The sequence below is a fragment of the Rhinopithecus roxellana genome, chromosome 19, assembly GCF_007565055.1.
Source record: "Rhinopithecus roxellana isolate Shanxi Qingling chromosome 19, ASM756505v1, whole genome shotgun sequence".
Classification (NCBI taxonomy): domain Eukaryota; kingdom Metazoa; phylum Chordata; class Mammalia; order Primates; family Cercopithecidae; genus Rhinopithecus; species Rhinopithecus roxellana.
The window spans coordinates 20,829,942-20,854,152 of NC_044567.1; the positions used below are offsets into that span (position 1 = coordinate 20,829,942).

At 50.1% G+C, this 24,211-nt stretch overlaps 1 protein-coding gene across 3 annotated transcripts in view; it reads left to right on the forward strand.

The window, feature by feature from the left end:
* The first annotated feature begins 849 nt into the window (after positions 1-849).
* The window catches only part of HNF1B (HNF1 homeobox B), a 61,346-nt gene continuing 37,984 nt past the window's right edge, over positions 850-24,211 (forward strand). For 2 of the 3 annotated variants that reach the window (XM_030924217.1, XM_010376856.2), the window contains exons 1-4: positions 869-1,387; positions 6,357-6,556; positions 12,531-12,717; positions 14,758-14,993. In XM_030924217.1, coding sequence (XP_030780077.1) covers positions 1,044-1,387; positions 6,357-6,556; positions 12,531-12,717; positions 14,758-14,993 — 967 coding nt within the window. In that variant the 5' untranslated portion in view covers positions 869-1,043. Of the gene's footprint in view, positions 1,388-6,356; positions 6,557-12,452; positions 12,718-14,757; positions 14,994-24,211 lie in introns of all 3 variants that reach the window. The other variant, XM_010376855.2, reaches the window with a different exon arrangement.

Sequence of the window (24,211 nt, forward strand, 5' to 3'; positions counted from 1 at the left end):
CCTCACCATCCTCCCCCAAGGCGAAGGCGCCTTGACATCGGGTTTAAACAGGAGAGTGAGGAGCCCCAGGGGTCCAGCTCCCCGGTGGCGTTGTCAGGCTGGGCGCCGGTGCAGCCCGGCTGCTGGGGGAGCTTCACTTTGGCTACTCCCTCTGCCCATAAAGTAGTCTCTTTCCAAGAGTCTTCCCGGACTCCTTCACCCTCGTCTACGGTCTCTGGCGGGCAGTTCTGCAAACCCAAACCGCCACACCGGGCCAGGGAGGTTATGGGGCCTGCAGGGCAGTAACTGAAGTGGAAATAAGTGGAGTCCCTCCAGGGCGCGCTCACCCCACCTAAGGCGGCCTCACCTCCCCGCTGGCTTCGGCGCCCCTTCCTAAGTGGTCAGTTTCTCTTCCGCCCTGCGGGCTCTCCTGGCCCACCACCTGCGTCGGCTGGGACGCATCCAGGGTCTCTACTCTTCGTTTTCTCCTGCGTCCCCTTCTTCCACGAGCACCCCAGCTTCCTCCAGCTCTCACCTGAACGCCGAAGCGTAGTGTCTTCTCTCTGGACTAAAGCGGAACTGAGAACCGGTGGAAAAGCCCCGCGCCTAGGCTGCAAGGCACTGGCTTAACAAGTCCAGAGGTTAGCTGAAGTTTGGCTGATAAGCAGAACCAGTGAAAGAAGGTGTCCAGCCCCCCAGCGTGAGTAGAATGGACCCTGGCAAAGCCCCGCTCCCGGCCCGGGTCTTCTGTTCTCCAGTTCTGCCCCTCCGGCTCTCCTTCTCTCCGGGTTTCCCCCTCCCCACCATCATTTGCATCCAGCCGAAAGCTGGGCCCTTCCCACTAATTTGCATATCTTATATGGCCTAATGGTGGCGATCATGGCAAGTTAGAAGTTTTCTGACTCCTCTCGGAGGAGACTCCGGGACCCCAGGGAATAACAGGTGTCTGGAGGCTGAAGGGTGGAGGGGTTCCTGGATTTGGAGTTTGCTTGTGAAAATCCCCTCCACCCTCCTCTCTCGCACCCACCCACGCCCTCACCCCCTTCTTTTTCCGTCCTTGGAAAATGGTGTCCAAGCTCACGTCGCTCCAGCAAGAACTCCTGAGCGCCCTGCTGAGCTCCGGGGTCACCAAGGAGGTGCTGGTTCAGGCCTTGGAGGAGTTGCTGCCATCGCCGAACTTCGGGGTGAAGCTGGAGACGCTGCCCCTGTCCCCTGGTAGCGGGGCCGAGCCCGACACCAAGCCCGTCTTCCATACTCTCACCAACGGCCACGCCAAGGGCCGCTTGTCCGGCGACGAGGGCTCCGAGGACGGCGACGACTATGACACACCTCCCATCCTCAAGGAGCTGCAGGCGCTCAACACCGAGGAGGCGGCGGAGCAGCGGGCGGAGGTGGACCGGATGCTCAGGTAGGCGCAGAGCGAGTTGGAGAGGACCCACCCGAACCCCTGGAGCCCCTGCCCCGGGCCTGAGTGACACTGCGCCCGACCACACTCGCCAAGCCCGTTTCCCACCAGAGAAGTCCCCCGGGGGGCGCTCTGCTTCTCTCCCAACACCTGGACCCTTCCCAATCCCTTAGCGGAAAGACACTGCGGCCCACCGGGCTTCTTCTCCCCAGGCCCAGGCCAGCGTCGTGGACCCAAGGGCTTTTCCCCGCGGGGCTGGAGCTCGGCCGGGGAGAACTGGAGCTGCGGAGCCCTTTGCCGGGAGGTTTGCCCACGCGACTGAAGGTGCGAGTGGGTGCAGTGAAACCGCTGCGACTTCCCGGGAGCAGAGGCTCGCGCCGCTACAAGCCCCAGGCCGCGCATTTTTCCTGCGCGCTGCCTGGGTCTGGAAAGCCGCATGTCGGCCTCGGACACATTGACCTGCATGATGACCTGCAGTTCTTTGCCGAAGGACAGGCGGCGTCCGGGGCCGGGATCTGAGAGGCGAGTTCCCTGGTGGGCACTCTTGCTAGCCGCCCCCATGCAAGGCCCAGAATTATCCCGGATCCCCAACGCCGGTTTAGATTTGCAAAGGGCATGTTGCATGTAGGGTCGGGGTGGACCCGCGCGGGGCCCAAGAAACCAAGCGGGGTGGTGTGGGGACGAACGTGTCTCAGACCACAGTTCGCAGAGGATCTGATCTCAGTCTGAGAAAGGAGTCTGGTCTCAGTCTGAGAAAGGAGGGCGTTTCCAGACCTCGCTGCCCACCCCCGGCCTCTCCCCGGGAGGTCAGGCCGGCTGGCAGTGTATCCCCAGGGCCGGGATCGTTTGTGGGTCCTCCTCGACCGCCCTAGGCTTTGACAGCTGGTTACTAATTATCTAAGGAGCCGAGCGGTTCCCTGGGACGGCACGTCGCTCCCGGGCCACTCCGCTTTAGGACGGAGCCCATGGCGTGGCTTCGGACACTGAAGCGCCGCGATTTCGCGGCTGAGCCTCGGCCGCAGGTCCGCAGCGGCGGTTTGGGGTGGGATATGACCTTGCATTTGAATTTGCGCTCCGAGGGCCTGGCGGTTTGCCCTCTAGCCAAAACAATCAGGGATCTTGTAGATACTTTTCCCCCAAACACACTTTGGTATAATTCAAAGGTCTGAGGTTCTTCCCTCGCCGCTCTCCCGCCCGGAGGTGATTTCTCCCTTATCGGGAGAGAACTCCTACAAGAGAGTTCCGCGACGCGGAAGGTGTGAGTCGTAGAGGCCAAGAGGGGTCGAGAGAGTGGCCCCTAGGGGCGGCTGGGGCGCCAGGGCTGCCGGGAGGTCGCTCAGAACCAGGCGGATGAACCAGGCTCCCACTGCCGGCCACCGGGGGCCACAGGGCCTAGGCCCTCCCGCCCGGCCGCAGGCGCCTGCTTTCTAGCGCGGCGCTGAAAAGACCCGGGGCGCCCCTCCGCACCCAGCCCTGCGCCGGGCTGGACGCAGCTGAGACGTAACATAAACTGCAGCACGTGGAGTTGGGGTGTTATTAATTTATTTCTATAAATCATCAACAGAAAGATACACAAAGAGCCGTGATTAGGTTGAAAAGAGAGGCGGGTTATTCATTGGTGAAGTTGTAAACGCGGCTTAGAGGGGAAAGGAAATCAAAACGCGGGCGCGGGGCTGCTCGCAGCTCCCAGCCAGGCGCACCCAGCCAGGCGCCCCGTGCGGCCCCGTGGCCCCGCCACCACGGCGCCGGACGCGGGCTCTCTGAGCGCCGGAGCCGCCCGCGGAGCCCCCGGGTCGCCGACACTCGCAGGCCCGGCCAGCGGAAAGCCAGGCCCGGCCCAGGGTCCTCAGACCCCAGCACCCCTCTTCCCTCCCCAAAACCCCAGGCCCCAGTAGGGCAGGGAGGGGGACTGGGGAGCCGGAGACCCCCCCCCCCGAGTTGGAGACGCGGGACAGACCTGGAGGCTTTTTTCTCCCGTCCCGAGCGGGTGCTGCCTTTCCTCCCCCGCTCCCGGGAGCGTAGGACTTGATTAAAGTAATTTTTCAAGAAATCGCTAGCGGTCCTTAGGTCATCGCACAGGGGGCTCCCGAGCCCCCGGGCAAACGCACTCCCTTCTTTTGCCCACTGTGTTCCTTTTAAGACGAAAAGCAAAGAGAAAGAGAAGTCGCATTTTGGAGTTCCTGGAATTCTAGTAAACCTGGAAGAGAAAGGCGGGGAAGGAAGGTCGGGACTGCGCGCTTCCCGGTCCCCGGCTCCCGGCCGGAGCTGGCCTTACTCGCGGCCTCGATGCGGGCGCGCCGGGGGCATCTAGAAAGTGGGTTGCGTTCCAAGACGCCGAAGTTGGGCTCCTTAACGAACGCGCCGCGGACTGCGCTGGGATCCAGGCTTCTCTGTTCGTGGGCAGCAAAGTCATTGTTTGAGAAGGAGCGTGCGGGACGGACCCTGCGGGCGCCGCGGCCGGCGTTTGACACCTGCGCTTGGGACACAATGGCCGCTGGCGCTCTTTGGGACCCGTTCCTTTCTCCGTGTTAGGAACCACTGAACCTGAGCTGTGTTTTCAAATAAAAAAAAAAAGAAAAAAGAAAAAACCAACTCTCCCGGCTCTTGCCGGTGAACACACGTGAATTTTGGGGTCAGAGAGCTGTAAAGGTGTAACTGCGCCATCTTACTCCTCACTCTCGTTTTAAGTCGGACTTAAAAGGTTTTGCCATCATTTATAAGGTTTTGGGGGGCTTTTTTTTACCCTCCCTAATTGTTGAACTAATTCACTATTTCCACAGAACCATTCCCACTTAGAACAGTACCCTATTTTTTGTAGGTTTCTTAGGCATACAAAATGAACCCAGGTAAAGGCAATTAAACAAAAGAAAAATAGCCGAAGAATTTGCTAAAGCAATATTAACTTTTAAAATGCAATTTTCCCCCTAAGGTTCGAAGCTTCTTGTTCGTAACCGTTGAAAGTGTTTTTCCACCCTAAAAATATCTGTGGAAATATTCACTGGAAATAAGCTTTTAAATGATCTGTGATGTTTACAAGGATATGTCTAAAATGTTTATTACATTATTTTTCTCTTAATGTGAATTCTCCACGTTTGAAGCTGTAACTCATTTTCTCATTTTTTGTTCTTGTTACTTCCTTATATTGTGTACTTGGAAAGTACCTTTGTAAATACTTGAGAAATTTGTTTTTATATATGATTAATATAAAAGTTTGCATTTCTCAAAAACATCTCTATCAAAGCCTGTGTTCTCACGAGTTTAATACCAAAGTCTTGATAAAACAACCAAAACTACCCAAATGCTTGCAAAATATGTTCGATTACTAGATTTTTATTCATTAATCAAAATTAATTTTGACATATTAAAGGCACCATTTAGAAATAAAATTGCTTATTATATTGCAATGCTGTATCTATTTCAGCCTCTACTTTACACCAGTTTTTTTTTATTTGTTTGTTTCACCTGAAACTAGTTTTCCCTTTGGTTTTTTTTTTTTTTTTTTTTTTCATGTTCTATTGAGCTAATACATACATCAACATACAGTAATGGGGTGCTGGTTTTTGTAAGTTAAATATGTACCTGCATTAAATAAATAGTAAATGTGTATATATTGCTTCTTTAGTACTTTTGTTCTGTGCTGCACAGTATTTTCTTAATTTCTAGTTTTAAATTATATCTCTTTTCAAGGCATCTGTTCAATAAGCAAGAAAAGATATTGGCAAAGTTGAAACCATTCTAGACAAATAAAATTCAGAGGTGCTAAAATTAGCAATTTACACAGCCGTGTTTATGAGAAATGAAAAGTACTATCATGTTCTTACCCAGTGCTTAAAATTTATGAGAAACACGATAATACAGGAAAACAAGGCATCTAAAATTGTTGATGTTCGAAATTGAAATTATTTGTCCCCATTAGCCCAATATATTTTGTGTAGAAGGTGGGGCTGTGGAATTTTTTTCTTTTTTTTTTTTTTAACTACTTGCCTCACCTCAGTGGTGTGATCCTCCAGTCCCAAAGAGGTACAACATTGTATTCTGGAAAACTTTTCTAAAACTCTGACAATTATTTACTATTTGGCTAAGACACCCTCCTTGCTTCTCAGAAGGTGGACACGTACATTTCACCCCTGTTTTATAAGAAATGGAGATCCCCATTCAAAAGGAAAATAATGTAGGAGAGGTTGAAGCTAAAATTGGGCAGATTCAGAAACTGGTGCTATCCCCACTTCATTGTAGGATCAGTGAGTCCAGTCCCAAGCTAACGGCATCCCCACTTTCCAGTTGGCCTCCTGCCTTTTAAATCTCCCACATTCCAGGAAAATGAAGGAAAACAAAATAAAACGGCCAGGCGCGGTGGCTCACGTCCGTAATCCCAGCACTTTAGGGGGCCAAGGCGGATGGATCACCTAAGGTTAGGAGTGTGAGACCAGCCTGGCCAACATGGCGAAACTCTGTCTCTACTAAAAATACAAAAATTAGTTGGGTGTGGTGCCAGGCGTCTATAATCCCAGCTACTCGGGAGGCTGAGGCAGGAAAATCATTTGAACCCAGGAGGCGGAAGTTGCAGTGAGCCAAGATGCCATTTCACTCCAGCCTGGGTGACGAGCAAAACTCCACCTCAAAATAAATAAATAAATAAATAAATAAATAAATAAATAAATAAAAATAAAACAAGAGCTTTTCTTCTTGCTTAGTAAGAGAGAGTGGTGGTGGTGCTTTTTTATTCCTGAAGATGGGAAGTCCTCTTTTGCCCGCTAACCTCGGAAGAAAGGGGTGAGGTGTACCATACAGGGGCCGCCACCTTCTCTTCTCTTTAGCTTCCATTTTGGCCTCATGTCTATCCCAAAGTTGTAGCTTAGATGGGTGGAAAATTCAGAATTTTGCATAGAGTATAGGTAGCACCCCCTAGAAAGAGAATCTCTCTCCCCAGATGTCTCCCGCTAGTACCCTAACCATCTGCTTGTCTGTCTAGTGAGGACCCTTGGAGGGCTGCTAAAATGATCAAGGGCTACATGCAGCAACACAACATCCCCCAGAGGGAGGTGGTCGATGTCACCGGCCTGAACCAATCACACCTCTCCCAGCATCTCAACAAGGGCACCCCTATGAAGACCCAGAAGCGTGCTGCCCTGTACACTTGGTACGTCAGAAAGCAACGAGAGATCCTCCGACGTAAGTGTTTTCATCCTGCCTCTGCCTCAGCCTGAAGTGACCTTTGCCCTCTCACCCCATGGGCTGCCTCAGTTTCCTTTTCATCAACAAGGCCCTGTGAGCATTTAGCAGATATAAGGAAGCTGGCAAGTAGATTTGGCCTTGGTGGTTGCTGTACAATGGATTGGCTTCTATCATGTTCTTCGGTCACAGCCCCTTGCTACCCAGCCAGTTGCTCTGAGGAGCCTGTCAGTGTATGCAGCCTAGCTTAAACTTTTTGACCCCTCCTTCCAACGTCCTCCTCTTTGAAACCAAGTAGGTAGCAGAGTGAAATATCTTCCCCCAGAGAAAGCCAAGTATCTCCCCTTGATACATGACCAGCAGTCAATTTCCAAAGAAGACATTTCGTTGCAGTCAGTAATATTAATTACTGTTACTGTTAATTTCCTCCTCTCTGGAAAAAGTATCAATAGAAGGCATTTGTATAGAGAGATATATTCAGAACTTCACCCTGTTCTTGGAGGATAGTGAGAGGGATTGAATCCTGAGGCAATTTAAGGTGTTTGCTCACATTTACCAAAATTGGTTGAGTGTGAGGACCTCAGCTGGTGGCCCTGCTCATGAAGAAGCTACTTCTGGCTAAGGCAGGGCACAGGAAAAGTGTCTGCATTTGGAACTCTGACTCCTCAATTCTTGTCATTCCCATTCCCATCCCAAAGTTTTTTTTCTGTCCCAAGATTTCTACCACCCAATTATTCTGAAAAGTTTTTGTTTTGAAGTAAGTCGAGGGAAGTTTGAACTGCATATGAATAATAAGAGTAGAATGACATACTGCCTGTATTTTAGGAAAGTATTCTTTGACATTAGACTTTCATTACTTTGATCCCATCCTTTCCCCAGAAAATTTTGTATTGGTTTTCACTCTCCCTACACACTATCCTCTGGCTTTATCTGAGCTTCTCTGTCTTTATCAAGATGTTAGTTTCCACCACTTTCTGTTTTTTTTTTTTTTTTTTTTTGAGACAGAGTCTCGCTCTGTTGCCCAGGCTGGAGTGCAGTGGCCGGATCTCAGCTCACTGCAAGCTCCGCCTCCCGGGTTCCCGCCATTCTCCTGCCTCAGCCTCCCGAGTAGCTGGGACTACAGGCGCCCGCCACCTTGCCCAGCTAGTTTTTTGTATTTTTAGTAGAGACGGGGTTTCACCGTGTTAGCCAGGATGGTCTCGATCTCCTGACCTCGTGATCCGCCCGTCTCGGCCTCCCAAAGTGCTGGGATTCCACCACTTTCTGGGTTGGGCTTTTTCCCTCTTGCTTTTTAAAATGACTCTTGTTTTCTGTTACACACTGCTCTGAAGTGATTGTTTCAGTATTTATTGTCTCAATGTCCCTGGGCTGGTGAAAGGAAGGGTTTTAGGTGTTCATTTCATATTGTGGTGTTTGTGCTTTTGTTGGGAGTATTACATGAATACATTGGAAGAAGTAACGTGAGAGCTATTTGCTGCTTAGAGCGGGAGACCTTTCCAAGAATGGGTTGGCCCCCCATACTTGGTGACTAGCTCTTTAAGAATTTGTGTTCCTGACGTGAAGCAACTCTCTGTATAGTTCCTGGAAAGCCTAAAAAAATTCTCAGGAGCCATTGTCTCCGAAGACCCAACAACCCTTGAGCCCTGCCCAATTATTTAAGCTTTATGCAGCATCTCCAGTCTGTGCTGCCTCTCTGTATTCAATGAGAATTTCTTCAGAAAGGAGAAGGAGGCAGGAAAGGCAGACTGGAAACTTCTCAAAAGACAGAGGTCCAGAAAGTTTCTCAAGAAGTTGAGGAAGGGACATTTTACAAATACAACAGTCTCTTCAAGAGAATTGTTGTTATTGTTATTTTTGTTTTATTTATTTATTTACTCACTTACTTATTGAGATGGAGTATCGTTCTGTCGCCCAGGCTGGAGTGCAGTGGCGTGATCTCAGCTCACTGCAAGCTCTGCCTCCCGGGTTCACGCCGTTCTCCTGCCTCAGCCTCCCAAGTAGCTGGGACTACAGGCACCTGCCACCATGCCGGGCGAATTTTTTTTTTTTTTGTATTTTTAGTAGAGACGGGGTTTCACCATGTTAGCCAGGATGGTCTCGATCTCCTGACCTCATGATCCGCCCGCCTTGGCCTTCCAAAGTGCTGGGATTACAGGCGTGAGCCACCACGCCAGGCTGTTATTTTTGTTTTAAAGTCACATGAGACATAAAAGCTTAAGAAACAGTCGTTCATTCTGTAACTATTATACAGGCACCTACTATGTGCCAAACACTATGCTAAGCTGTGGAATACATAGCTTCTTTTCTCCAGGGACTTACCTGCCATCCAGTGAAGAAGTGGAGATGTTTGAGTAAATAATGACATTCATTTTCTAAGAGCTGTTATAAAGATATACACAAGGGGCAGCAGAGGAACTGCTAAATTGCCTGGATACATCATGGAAGGCTTCCTAGAAGAGGTGACATTCAAATCATGTCTTGAAGGATGAATACAAGACATGCAAGCATGATATAAGAATCAGGAAGTAAGAGAAATAAAAGAGGGACACAGGTGAATGGGGTGAGGAGAAGGAGGAAGAGAGGGGAGAGAATACAAAATGATACATGATTACAAATTTCCTTGAAAAACTAAAAATAACAAATGGTAATATTCATGGGCCTCTCTACACACATAGAATCTCCTTGTCCAAGCTGGCCCCCAAGCCTATAAAGAGACTACTGAAGCCAACTTCTCCAAGATAATTTTCATGGGCAATGGACATTTTGTTCCCCAAACACAATTAATCTGAAGGGAAGTAGAGAAGAGTTGGTGGTGGCTAGAGGGAGCAAATGTGGGAGTCTAGTTCTTCAAAAATTGGGAGAGGCTAGAGCCAAGCCCCTGAGGTCAGTGGAACCTGAATGGTTCTGAGCACCTACAGGCAAACCCACCCGGCTGATTTGAGGACACACTGAGTTCTGAACAGTGTTCAGGCTGCTACCTCCTCAAAGGGCAGGTAAGAGACTGAGGCAGCCCCCACAATAGGGAGCAGCTGCGAGAGTGTCTCACACCCACCAGACACAAAGCTTCAAAAGTCGGTTTTGTCACCTCCACACAAGTCAGATCTGAAGGGTTTGCGGGTACATTGCTTGGGTTTTGTTTTTAGTGAGAGGCGATGCACAGGGTGGTAGTTAGGAGCCTGCAAGCCTGCAGGCTGGGCTCATGTCCGGGCTCCTGCCCCAAGTCCACATAACTTTGGGCAAGTCACTTAACCAGTCTGAACGTCAGTTTCTTAATCTGTAAAATAGAGATGGCCGTACTTCTCACATGGAGAGGTTGTAAGAATTAGATGAAGGAATATATTCAGAGGATTTGGCACAATACCTCACCATAGAAATGGTTCAATAAATGTTAACCGTTATTGTGTCTGTTCACATTAAATGAAAAAATCTTGCATTGCTCCCAGGCCCTTGGGATGATCCACACTGGCTTTGGCCATTGGTGACTCCACCGGTGCCACACAGGGCCTACAGGGAGGAGGGAAGACACTGTGACAGACCTCACTGAGCAGAGGACATCTCCTTCTCTCCCTTTGATTTCCCCTCAAGTAACTGCATTTAGAGAGCTGCTGTGAAGCCAAATACTATACAGGGGCGAAAGCACTTTGAAAAGTGTAATCAGGTGGGGTACTGTGGCTCACGCCTGTAACCCCAATGCTTTGGGAGGCTGAGGTGGCGGGAAGACTGCTTGAGGCCAGGAGTCTGAGACCAGCCTGGGCAACATAGTGAGACTCCATCTCTACAAAAACAATGTTTTTAATTAGTCAGGTGTGGTGGCTTGCACACCTGTAGTCCCAGCTACTTGGGAGGCTAACGTGAGATGATGGCTTGAGCCCAGGAGGTCAAGGCTTCAGTGAGCTATGATCATACTACTGCATTCCAGCCTGGGTGACAGAGCAAGACCTTGTCTGAAAAAACGAAAAAGTCTAACCCCCAAAGGAATTTGGGCCAACATCACCATCATCCTGACTAGGGGTAGATATTCTGAAAGGCTAGTCAGTGTCCCTAAGCTTTCAGTCAGTCTCATCCCACAGCTGGGGGGACTAAGTGATGAGAGAATTAAGCTGGGGTCCCACATGATCCCACTAGCAGTGACTTCCCACTAGCTGTTTGGCAGGAACTCTGTCAGGTCTATAGTAGCATTGTTGGGCACCATTGAAAACAGAGCCCTAAGGTGGCCTAAGAATCCTCCAGGGTTCTAAATGGGCCAAATCAAAGGCCACAGTGTCATGATCAGTCCACAGTTAAACAAAGCCCAACACCACCTCCAGTTGGGATCCCAAGTCCTGGCTGGCTAGGGGCTCTAACCATTCCTCCTGATGGACCAAAATGGACATGAGCCTTAGATAGGTGGTAAGTTCCCTGCTGCTGGAGGCATATAGACTGGAGGGCCACTCGGTGGGGGGTTGTAGAGGGGATTCAAACGTTAAGTAGTAGCCTGACTTGAACCTTGAGGATTTTTGATCCAGTCATCCAAAAGAACGAGAAGGATAGCATGTAAATGATGGCACATTCAGAGCTTATCACAAAGGCAGGTGGTAGCCTTCCACTCTCTGTGACCTGTGAGAGTAATTACAGGAACTGAGAAAGAAAGACATTAAGACTGGGTGCCGTGGCTCACGCCTGTAATCCCTGCACTTTGGGAGGCTGAGGAGGGTGGATCACCTGAGGTCAGGAGCTCGAGACCAGCCTGCCCAACATGATGAAACCCCATCTCTACTAAAAATACAAAAAATTAGCTGGGCATGGTGCCGCCTACCTATAATCCCAGCTACTCAGGAGGCTGAGGCAGGAGAATCGTTTGAACCTGGGAGGCGGAGATTGCAGTGAGCCGCGATCACACCGCTGCACTCCAGCCTGGGCAACAAGAGCAAAACTCTGTCTCAAAAAAAAAAAAAAGACATTAAGATCCAGAACATAGGGGCCCAGAGCTAGGAAATGAATGTGTTATGTGTCTTTGCTCAGCAGAGTGCTTAGCCTCCTTGTTTATTCATCTGTAAAATGGAATTAATCACCCCAGTGAGCCCTGCTTCATGCAGATGTGAAGACGAGGACAGCAAAGCTTTCTTCTTCAGTAATGTAAATATCAAATCTCATTAAACCATGTAGGCTAAGGCATCACCACTGGGCTGAGCTGCTGGCTCTCATTCATTCTAGAAAAATCTCCTGAGGGTCACAGTATTCCTGGACCCAAGGAATTGGACAGACAGGGAGCATCATTTCCAGCTAATTAAACACCACTCCCAGACGGGTCCTATGTTTGTAGTCTTTGAAATTATTTGAGATCTAAAGCACATCTTCTCTTTCCAATACAAAGCTCCAGTTATATTTATTTCAAAGCATGTTTCAAAAGGTTTGGGTTTTTTCTAAAAACCTGACTTTATAATGTAGATACCTAGGATATAGGCAGAGGGAGGAGAGGTGGGGAGTGCTATCTACAGCCTCTGAATATTTGTGCAAGTATAAATTGTACCTTTGAACAGTTCTCCCCTGGATCTGAGACTCGATTGAGCTCACCCACTTGACATCAAATACAGGAGTTCAGGATGCAGAGTGTTGCTTCATGTCTGAGGGCCAGTGAGCCAAAGGGGAAAAAAAAATAATTTTCTTAAAACAATGGCTGGCTATGTTTGAGCTCCTTCAAAGAAAGGAAAAGGGTGGCTTTGCTGGAGCAACTGAGGTGGGCAGTAAAGGCCTGTGCTGAGGCCTCCCCGTCTCCAGCTCCACATGCAGCGAGAGCAGATTGCAAAGCTTAGTTAGATGAGGGGAATAAATGTGTCTTTGTCCGTTGTCTGTCTGTCTGTCTGTCTGCTGAGTGAAGGCTACAGACCCTATCAAATCTACTCCTTTCTCTTTTCAGAATTCAACCAGACAGTCCAGAGTTCTGGAAATATGACAGACAAAAGCAGTCAGGATCAGCTGCTGTTTCTCTTTCCAGAGTTCAGTCAACAGAGCCAGGGGCCTGGGCAGTCCGATGATGCCTGCTCTGAGCCCACCAACAAGAAGATGCGCCGCAACCGGTTCAAATGGGGGCCCGCGTCCCAGCAAATCTTGTACCAGGCCTACGACCGGCAAAAGAACCCCAGCAAGGAAGAGAGAGAGGCCTTAGTGGAGGAATGCAACAGGTAACACCACCAGAAGCTCACCTGGGCAGGTGGGCAAGCACAGGGACCCAGGATCCCTCCCCTCGGTCCTGGGATATTGAGACACTAGTTATACAGATAAGTGTGGCTAAATCAGGGCTTCTCAAAGTATGTTCCACAGAACCCCAATATCAATTCATTAGTAAGTCTGAGAACCAGCATATGGATACTTCCCCTTAGAGAGTCACAACATATATTAAAGGCTCTGAGAAGCCCTGCAGTCAAGAAAACCACTTAGCTTTGTTGAATTTGTTAACTCTGGAATCTTTGGTAGAGCACAAACAATCCCATGAATTATTATTCTAGGGAAGATACTCTGGAGAATGCTGGTGTAAAATATGATACCTGTGGAATAAAAATTTTGTGTTCAACCTCCATATAGGCCAGGATAAAACTCTCCCTTAGCCACAGACTCTAGATCTGGCCTCTACCAATTGTCAGACATGCAGTGGTCCAAAAGGAAGCTTGGCAGGAGAGTAAGAATTGGTCAGATCTGTTCAGTCTACTCCGCCCCCACTGACTCAACAGAGTTCTTTTTACATGTTAACTACCAACCAGGCACGGTTGCTCACACTTATAATTCCAGCACTTTGGGAGGCCAAGGCGGAGGATTGCTTGAGCCCAGGAGTTTGAGACCAGCCTGGGCAACATGGCGAGACCTTATCTCTATTTTAAAACAAACAAACAAACAAACAAAAACTATGTGTTAATTTATTTATTTATTTTTAATATGTGGTCTTGCTCTGTTGCCCAGCAGATCTTGGACTGGGCTTAAGCAATCCTCCTGCCTTGGCCTCCCAAATAGCTGGAATTACAGGCTCTAGCCACAGGGCCCAGCTATTTTTTTTTAAACTATTGGAAAACCTTGGGAAATCTTTTTTTTTTTTTTTTTTTTTTTTTGAGGTGGAGTCTCGCTCTTGTCGCCCGGACTGGAGTGCAGTGGCCAGATCTCAGCTCACTGCAAGCTCCGCCTCCCGGGTTTACGCCATTCTCCTGCCTCAGCCTCCCGAGTAGCTGGGACTACAGGCGCCCGCCACCTCGCCCGGCTAGTTTTTGTATTTTTAGTAGAGACGGGGTTTCACCGTGTTAGCCAGGATGGTCTCTATCTCCTGACCTCGTGATCCGCCCGTCTCGGCCTCCCAAAGTGCTGGGATTACAGGCTTGAGCCACCGCGCCCGGCCGGGAAATCTTTTTACTTCATTCCTGCCCTGTTCTCCCTGACTCCAGTATTGACTTTCTAAAAATTCAGCTCTTTGGTCTGGCCAAGGCCTGTGTGCACTTTCTCTGTCTCTGGGCTGGGCTGGTCTTGGCAGTGGAAAGAATGCAGCCAGGGAAGTCAGGCTGGGAAGCAGGGAGGCCTGTACTGCCACTGAGTCCTTAGGCTGTGCTCCGTACCCCAACTAATGAGATGCCTTGCAGCACCCAGTAGTGTCTAAGAATCTCTCACACCTGAGTTTGAGGTTTCACCAGCCCTGATAAAGCTAGAGACCGGCCATCTCAATGCACCCTGCTTTGGACCCCACTCTGCCTGCCTTTTGGAGGGTATAAGGCTTTTTGCTTCCTGGCACTCTTTCAGGGAGTTCAAACCCCAAAAGACCAGAAATCCTCTTGAAGTGCTTTGAAGGCACTCAAGACAGAGTCAGTGAAGGGCTTTGCCTTTTGTGTGGTGGGAAGAATGGCTAAATAAGGAGGTGTCAGGAAGCCCCATCTGGACCTTCCCCTGGACTGCCTGTCCCCAGCGTGCTCTCTTCTCCTCGGGAGCCACACCAGAGCCTAAGTCCCTGACTCCCAGGGCGGCATAGCCTGCTCTGTCCCTGCGTTCAGACCCACTTCAGCCATCTTCATCATATCACTCCATGGACTGGCCTTTTCTCTGCATAGGCCTCTCCTCCTCAGCCTTCCATTCTGCCCATGGCCCATTCACACTCCCAACCAAGACTGCTGTGATTGTGTGTTTTTGGCCAAACACCAACAAGTTCCCCCGCCACCCTCGCTCACCATCTCCCCTCCATCCATCCCCAGGGCAGAATGTTTGCAGCGAGGGGTGTCTCCCTCCAAAGCCCACGGCCTGGGCTCCAACTTGGTCACTGAGGTCCGTGTCTACAACTGGTTTGCAAACCGCAGGAAGGAGGAGGCATTCCGGCAGAAGCTGGCCATGGACGCCTATAGCTCCAACCAGACTCACAGCCTGAACCCTCTGCTCTCCCACGGCTCCCCCCACCACCAGCCCAGCTCCTCTCCTCCGAACAAGCTGTCAGGTAAACAAAGGTTGGGCCTCACTGCCTCAGCAGCCCATCCTGGTTCTCGCCACGGATCTTATCTGGTTTAAGGGTTTTCAGAGGAGCAAATCCTTTGAGGTGATCCTAGGGCTGCTCTCTCATTGCCAGAATATTCCCCTGGAAATAATGTGTGGCTCTGATCAGTTTCCTCCAACTCCTGGCTCAGCCACTGCCCTGTGAGGCTCACTTAGCCTCCAGGGAACCCTTTACCCTATTTGTCTCCTTCCCTCTTCTTCTCCCTGTGTGGCTGCTGGCTCAGTGGTCATTCTACACTGAGGAGGCTGCCTTATGGGTGGATCGGGTCCAAATCTCAGGCAGAGGGGTCGTGATGGCATGGCATCCCTCACTGTGTTGGAGGATGGCACTCCGGCCACCTCCTCCATCCCTGGCCATATCCTGCCCCTCACTCGGTCCGGCTACCTCAGGAGAAGCCCAGCGGCCTTTGGGGACGGTCACTCTGTTGGTGGCCTCTGCTTGTTGGCTTCCGTGTGTCATCAGGGTTGGTGGGGGTCAGTCACTTGAAATCTTTGTGATGAGTTGGGCCAAACTGACTGAGTACCTGCTCCATCGTGCTTGGTTGAGTGCTCCTTTGTGCTGGGCCATGGCCTGGATTGGAATGCCTCTGCCGTGGGCTTTGGGTTTGTCAGGATGGAATCCTACAGCCTCCTTGGGGGAAAGCACACCTATATGCTGAGCTCTGTGGTAGGCACAGGCTGGGATGGAGCACTTCTTCTGGTCCTTCACTCTTCCGGCAAAGCTGGCTTCCTAGAATTGACGTGTTCACTGGGGTCTGTGCGGTGCCCATGAGGACAGAGTAGCAGCCTCCTGCCTGCTCCAAGAAAAGGGCTTGCGAAAGGAAAGCCAAACGCTGTTTCTAACTCGGGGGTGATTCTGAAACCTGTTGCTCCCCTCACCTGTTGGTTGCCCTTCTAATGAGAAAGGCCTGAAGGGCTGGGAGCTAACCCAAGTGTTTAGGGGACCAAAGCCACCTAGACAGGCTCAGAGCCATCAGCTGGGTGGTATACAAGCATTTGTTCCATGCCTGCTGTGCCCTCCCATAGCACAGCCTCTTCCAGGGCCTCTGGGAGCCTGACAGTGTCCAGCATGAAGCTGGGGCCAGTGCCGGGGGTTTCTCTAGGTCCCTCTCCCACAGAAGAGAGAGGCTCAGCCACACAGGAAGATAGTCTTAGTTACTTAAGAGGCAGAGAAGCCCCCAGGCAAAGACTGGCCTGATTGCAGAGTAACTTCGCCCCTTTAGGGAAATTCAAAGCAGGGTTCTGAGGGTTGTGGCAAATGGCATGTGGTTGGCACTGAGCAGGACCAGAGTGCTTGGCCGCCACAGCGATCCACGGAGTTGAAGCTGGGAGCTGCGGGGGGCATGGTTGGGGCAAGGGGCATTATTGAGAAGACAATGGCCATTGTGCTGGGACCTGTGATCTCCACACCAAAGTCAGGGAGCCTGGAAGCCAAACAAAGGCCCAGCAGCCTTCTGACAAGCTGGGGCTGTGCTGAGGTCACCACGGGGTCGTTGGTTTAGGCATCCTGTGTGCTGACAGGAGACCCAGAGAGCTGGGGCTGGATGGACCGGGAGCAGGTGCTGGAAACACAGCAGGGTGGGCAGAAAATGCAGCCTGCATACTCCTCTGACTGGAGTCTAGGAAGGGCATGTCCCACGGGAAGTGGATTCTCTGGGGTAGCCCAGAAGTCTGAATCTTTCTAAAAATCATGTAATATTAGAATTTGGAGGGAATTTGAAGAAAGGAACTGAGGCCCAGAAAGAGGCAGTGATTTGCCAAAGTGACACAGAGCAATGGTAGCAAAACAAGGACTAGGGCTCAGGCCTGCTGGTTCCCACTCCATGCTTTCCCACAGCACAACGATATGTTGAGTGCTTACCAAGTCCTGGGAATATGCTAGTGATGTACGAGCTGCACGTCCTGCCCTCTGGGAGCTTACTGTCTGGTAGGAAAGATATCGGGTCATCGGGTCAGTGTCAAGTCCCCAGAACCAGCTGCGGATCGAAGTTTCATTTGGGGGCTTTGTGGATCTTTCTGCGGTGTGATAGATCCTATTACTGTTTCTGGAGCAACAGTTATGGGACACTGAATATTCTCGGTGACTGCTTTTCTTCTGTCTTTTTTTTTTTTTTTTGAGAGACAGGGTCTCCCTCTGTCACCCGAACTAGAGTGCAGTGGTGCAGTCTTGCCTCACTACAGCCTCAAACTCCTGGTCTCAAGCAGTCCTCCTGCCTTAGCCTCCCAAAGTGCTGGGATCCCAGTTGTGAGATTGTACCCAGCCCTCCTGCCTTAATTTTCACTCTGGGCTCCTCAACATGGTCCTTGTCCTAAGCCCAGGGACTGGCTTCTCTTTCTCTGAGTGTAGTTACATATCTGGGTTCTAACCAGTGAGGTTATAACTGTGGCTGATTCACATAACTTCTCTGAGTCTGAGTTTCCTGCCTACAAAATGGAGAAATAGGGCCTTCCAGACAGGGTGTGTGTGAGGATGAAGGGAGTGAATGTAAAAAGACGTCTTTCTCAGTAACCCATACTACCCTCATTATGACTCTTAACATTAGAGAGGGCTAAACAAGGGCAGTGGGAAGGCTGGCAGGCAGCAGAAATCGTTTTCTTTTTGATCTCACACACCAGGGCATTCCCCCTGAGAGGCAGTGAGATGTGTCCTGGCCCTGGGACTAGAAACAGAAGTGGCTGCTGTGCTGGTGCCTGGGATGCAGGATGCTGGGGTCAAGGATTAGTGTCCCCATCTGAGGCTGCCAGGATGGCATGTGTGTCATGACAGGGCTCCTGAGTAATGCATGCAGGCAGACAGCAGGCTGGAGCCCAGCACTCAGGGGTGGCTTCTGTCTGTAGAGCCGCATGGCACTCTTCCCACCTCAGTGCCCACAGCCAAGGTATGGTCACTAACCAAGCCAGAAACATAACTGCACGCAGAATACAAAAACAAACAAACAAACAAACAAACAAAAAACAACACTCTGTGGGCTGGGTGTGGTGGCTCACGCCTAAAATCCCAGAACTTTGGGAGGCCAAGGCAGGCAGATCACTTGAGGTCAGCAGTTTGAGACCAGTCTGACCAACATGGTGAAACCCCATCTCTATTAAAAACACAAAAATCAGCCGGGTGTGGTGGCAGGCGCCAGTGACTCTGGAAGCTGAGGCAGGAGAATCGCTTGAACCCGGGAGGCGGGAGGCGGAGGTTGCAGTGAGCCAAGATGGGCCACTCCACTCCACTCCAACCTGGGCATTGGAGTTAGACGCTGTCTAAAAAAAAAAAAAAAAATCTCCATGTTGCTGAGGAGAGCTCAGCATCCACAGTCAGCACTAGCAACCCCAAAGACCGAGCTGGGGGAAACAAGGCTCCAGTTCCCCCACACCCACTCTACACACTCTCCCCTCTCCAAACACCGCACCTGAGCCAGGAGGGCTGGCAGCACCTTGGAGACAAGGCTTCCCCAGAACCCTCTTCCTAGAGAGAAGAGCACCCTTTCTCTAACAGCACCTTCCCTCCCAGTCATGCTTACCATGCTGTGGCCCACTTGCCCACGATGACCATGGTGTGACCCTAGTCCTGGAATGTCCGGCACAATAGGGGTGGCAGGAGGAGCACTCTGCCTCTGTCAGCGGCTGATTGGTTACAAGATGCCCTACAAACACATTGTCAGCAGAATCAGCTGTTTCCAGCGTTGCCCCTCCTCAGCTTTACAATCACACACCAGCATGCAGCCAAGGGTTGTCATGGCTTTGTCTCCCTTATGCATGCTTAATTGACGATTAAGCTGGGGCTTTGAACCAGCCTGGCTGCCGCTGCTGGGCCTTCATCTTTCCAGGGAGTGTCACAGGGGCACCCTTTGTTTGCTCTTCTTGGGGGCCTGAAGTTACTGTAGCAGGCTGCAGGCAGCCATTTATCTTCAGCCTGGAAGGCCTTTATCTGCCCCCAGCCCCTATTCCAGCTCTCGGCCAGCAGGAGCTGTCCCTGGTTATAGGCCCCATGACAGCCCATTCTGAGGCCATTGAGCAGGTCCGGAGTGATGGCCTCTACCTCCCTTCTGGAGATGAATCAAGAGAAAGGCCCCCAAAAGGTCAGAGGGCAGGGCGGCAGCAAGGAGAAGGACTGGTTAGAGCCTGGTGCTTGTATTGATTGGCTCAAGGAGGAGGAGGAGGAAGTTGGCGCAAGATGGAAACTCTGCTAGCCTTGGCCCAAGCTGTGGTATCTGCTGTGTGATCTGTGGCGACCTTGCTCCCTGTACCTTTTGCTCTAGTCAGCAGCAAGCTCACCTGGCCACCACCTTGAGGAGGCGAGGAGGGGTAAAAGGTCTTCATCAGCCTCCGCTCTCCCACGAGTGATGTGCTCACTCTTGTGTCACCTTTTGAGAGGGAAGTGGGGACTTATTCTCCTGGAAAGAAAGTGAGGCACAAAGAAGAGAAGAGGCCCCTCCAGGAGGACTTCCATGGGTCCTGAACCATAGCCCCTTTACCAAAGAGGAGACATTTATTTCTGTGGCTGCTGCTCCTCCCTCTCACTGAACTCTATTCCTCCCTCTCCAAGCCCAGTGGACTTGACTTCCCTGACGTGGCTTAGAGCTTGAAAAACAGAGAATCCTGCCTCCTGCCCCTCCCTCATCCCCCTTCACAGCCCCTCCCAGGTTACCTGTGGGAAACTAACCCTGGGTCTCAGACAAGCCAAACTCTGGGCCAGGGTACCTATGTGAAGTGCTGTTGCTTTCTCCGGCACTGAATTCTGCAGGACCCGAGGAAATCTCCAAAGTTTCCAGCGGCAAGGTAGTGACTCAACGAGAGGAATGCTAATGGCCAGTGTTGATGGAGCACTTACTTCCTTGGTCCCAGGCCCTGGGCCGAGTTCCTCCATGCATCAGCTTATGTGACCCGCACAACAACCCTGCAGAGTAGGAGCCATCTGTAGTGTCATCTTCATTTTACAGTCAAGGGAAGTGAACTACTTAGAATGGAAGGAATGTGCCCAACTTCATATTCTTAGTAAGTGGTGGGGAGAGGTTTTGAGCTGTTGCACACTGTCCATCTCTTTTTGCTTTATGCAGATGCTAAGAACTTTTCAGGCACAAAATCCAACACAGAGAAGGAGAGAGAGAGAGAGAAACACACACACGCGCGTGCGCGCACACACACACACACACAGACAGCCCACAGCAGTTCCTTTTCCCACATTCCTACTGTTCCCCTCTGAGTGACACCGAGGCTTTGGGAGATCACGGCCAAAGAGGTGGGGTGAGGGTGTGAGTCTCCCATTCTGGCTAGTTTACTGCTTCCTCCCCAACCACTGCCCCTGACCAAGGTGGATTCTGTGCCCTGCCCAGGCAAGAAATCAAAGCCCCCTGTTTCAGGACCCCATCCCCATCTGTGTGGGGATTTGAACTGCCCTTGCAGTCGGCACCGTCTGGGCTACTAAATGCCTTAACAACTTAATGGGGCTTCTGAGACAGTGCAAGCACCTCAGCTCACCTCTGGGAGCTCCGCCCACTCCCTGGGCAGCAGACAGCGGGAGGGGTTTATGAGGGCAGTTGTAAAAATATTCATCTCAGCAGCAAAGTTCTTCATGGTAAATAAGGCCCATTGTCCCTAAGTAGCAGATTATTTCAGTTCAGAAGAGAGACAAATCTTGCCTTGAAATGTCTGCTATTGTAGGAAGCACATTCTTACTGACTTGAGGTTTAGTGGTGGACATGGGCGGCTCCAATGTTCTCCGTCTTAAGGACTTTATCTGAGTGCCATTTTATCTCTTGAATTTGAAGATCATTTTATCTTGTGGGTACCACCCCATTGGCTGCCACTAGATTGGGGAAGACAATCAGGCTATTAATGAGATTAAGAGGCCTAACCTTCAGGGTATTCTGCTGTCAGCCTCCCCCTGATAGGGAACCAGCCCTGGTCTGCATACAAAGAAACCAGGCTGCTGGGCTGGTGGGGCTCCAAGCCTTTGCACAAAGGGGCCAGGAGATACTGAAGTTCTATCACCTAAGGGTCATGCCTAATCCCCCTGAAGGATCCTTACATGATTCAAGGACTCCTTGCCGCCTCCAGTCAGCTCTGAGGAGGAAGGAAGCTGCCTGCAAGCACATAGCCCTAGCCTGCAGCTCATAGTAGAAGTGCTCTTGGAAACTGTTGAAGGTTTGATGGGAAGTGACAGGAACTTGGAGAGAATTAAGCACCATGGTGCAGATAGAGGCAGAGGTCTGTGCAAGGGCCTTTGAAGCTACCTGCTTAATGGAATGGAACAAGATCTGGCCTTATGCCTCTACCTGTTTCTTAGGGGGACGTACAAACACAAATGAAGAGGAGAGAGAGAAATATACATGCATATATATGTATTTTATATATATATACACACACACACAGAAACTACATATATAAAAGGAATTCAGCCCACATATAAAGTCAGATCAATCAGTCAATCATGATTATTATCCTAGCTATTCATAAATACTCTAGAACAGGGATTGACAAACTTTTTCTGTAAAGAGCCAGATAGTAAATATTAAGTATTTTAAACTATTCAGTTGTAATTGACTCAACTGTGCCTTTGTAGCACCATAGACATGGAAGTGAGTGAACATCGCTGTCTTCCAAGCAGACTTTATGGGGACTGAAATTTAAATTTCTTATAATTTTCACATAGCATCCTATAGTCTTTAATGGATTTTTTCTCAACTATTTAAAAATGTGAAACCCATTTTTAGCTGGTGGGTCATACAAAGACAGGCTGCTTTGGTCAACAGACCAGTTTGCTGACCCCGCCGCAGGACAATAGTTCTCAAACGTGGCCACACTTCAGAATCACCTGAGGGAGTATCTAAAAATCCCAGTGTCCAAGCTGCACGCTGGACCTGTCAGAACTGCTGGGGAGTGGGCCTACACATCAGTAGTTAGAACTTTCTAAGTGATAGCAATGTGCAGCTAAATTTGAGAACCAATTCTCAGGTTCTCAAATTTAGCTTCTCAAATGTTAAAGTGCATGGTAATTCCCTGGGGCGGGGAGTGTTAAGATACAGATTCTCATTCTGTAGGCCTGGGGTGAGGCCCGAGTTTCTGCGTTTTCAACAGGTTCCCAGGTGCTGTTGAGGAGGATGGTCTGGGACACACTTTGAGTACTGGGGATGGATTAGCAACTCACTCCCCTTTGCCTCCCCAACCTGTGTAATTTGCCTCACCATCACCAGCCTTGACATCTAATATGGGGAAATGCTCTTTTAAATCCAGCCGGCACAGCGACAAAATTACAGGCTATGGAGCTACACCCAGATTCCAACCTTAACTTGGCCACTTACTGCTGTGTGACCCTGGGCAAGTCTCTGGAATCTCTGTGCTTGCCTCTTGAGGTGTGGAGACATCCACTCATGCAGATGCTGGAAGAATTAAATGAGATAATATATATGTAAAACACTCCAGACAGAACAGGCTCTCATAAATAGTAGCTGTTACCATTCCTTGCAGAGGCTTGTGGGTTCTTTGTTTTTTGGTTTTTTAGTTTTTTCCCTCTTTCCTTGTCCTTCTTGGAGGTTTCATTCAATCTTGATTTTTAAAGAATTTGAGTATCTCCAACTAGATATTCATCTTGGTGTTTGCAGCAAACTTAGGCTGGCTTCTTGTAGCACATTGGGTATGAGGCAGTCTCCCGCTCTTCCTAGGACTTCTCTGTGACATCCACAAGGCATATTGAGTGTTGTAAGTCATTTAGTACAAATTCAGGAAACAGTTTGGGGAAGCTGGGAAGACCATGGATTGGTGGGGGCAGACGGGAGGGTCATGACCGTGTAGCAGGAGGTCAAGTTCATGATGCTTATGTAGTCGAGATGACCATGAATTTCCTGTAACTAATAGGGCATTTTTCTTTTTCTTTCTTTTTTTGAGAGACAGAGTCTCACTCTGTTGCCCAGGCTGGAGTGCAGAGGCACGATCTCGGCTCACTGCAAGCTCCGCCTCCCAGGTTCATGCCATTCTCCTGCCTCAGCCTCCCGAATAGCAGGCGCCCGCCACCACGCTAATTTTTTGTATTTCTTTTTTTAGTAGAGATGGGGTTTCACCGTGTTAGCCAGGATAGTTGCGATCTCCTGACCTCGTGATTCGCCCGCCTCAGCCTCCCAAAGTGCTGGGATTACAGGCATGAGCCATCATGCCCAGCCATTTTTCTTTTTTAATTAAAGGAGGTGTGAGTACCCCTCTCATGTGTATTGCTTATTAGTAATTAGCCCTGGGAACCTATCAGGTAGAGGGGGTGTGGGATGTTCCCAGTGGAGGCTGCATCTGGGAAGCTTAATGGCCTCTGTTCTTAGAAGGGAAGTTCCCCCAAACTTCAGGCGAAGGAGCATTAAGAAGGAGAGGGAAGCAAAGGGAAACCTCGGAAGCTCCTAAGGGCTGATTTTCTGGAAACCTCTTGCCTCAACCTGTGAGCATGCCTCTGCTTCAGGTACCTTCCCGTTACCCTACGCTCTAACTTCAACAACCTCCGCAATAGCACACTTGTGTGAATTCAGCCACTGAGGAATCAACTGGCAAGGGGGGGACTCGATGCCTCCAATGCTTTTGAGAAGTCAATAGTCAGTTTTCTCAGAACTTGTACTCTGCAGGTTCTTCCTAAGTTGGAGAAACACTGTGCAGATGGTCTTTAGCATGTAGACTTTCCCAAGGAAAGTCTACCTGAGCCAAGGTGAGCTCGTTATGGCCAGTCCCTTCTCAGGACTGGATTCAGATGTGTGTGTCTGGGTAGCCAAGCATAACACCCAAATCAGGCTTGGCTTGGGTTGTGGTTCTGTCACTATCTGGCAGTATGGCCTCAAGTTATTAGCCTCTTTGTCCCAATACCTATCCCCTTAGGGGTGCTGTGAGGCTTAAATATGATCAGACACGCCCAGTGCCAAGAACAGTGCCTGGCAAGGAAGGTTAGCTGCCATTACAGTATTATTGAATTGACTCAGAAACTTGAAGGTGTTGAGAGAACAGAAGAGCTTGGGTTCTCCCTGGGTTCTTGACAAGGGTTTTGCCTTGCAGTTTCACCCTGGAAGGATTTCCCTTTCCATGAACCCTGCTTGTCATTTGAAACATCAGAAACAATGAACTTAAGTATTGGCAAGATCAGTGGTTCTCAAATCTCTCTCCAGACCACATAAAAATCATCCAGGGAGCTCATTAAAAATAGACATG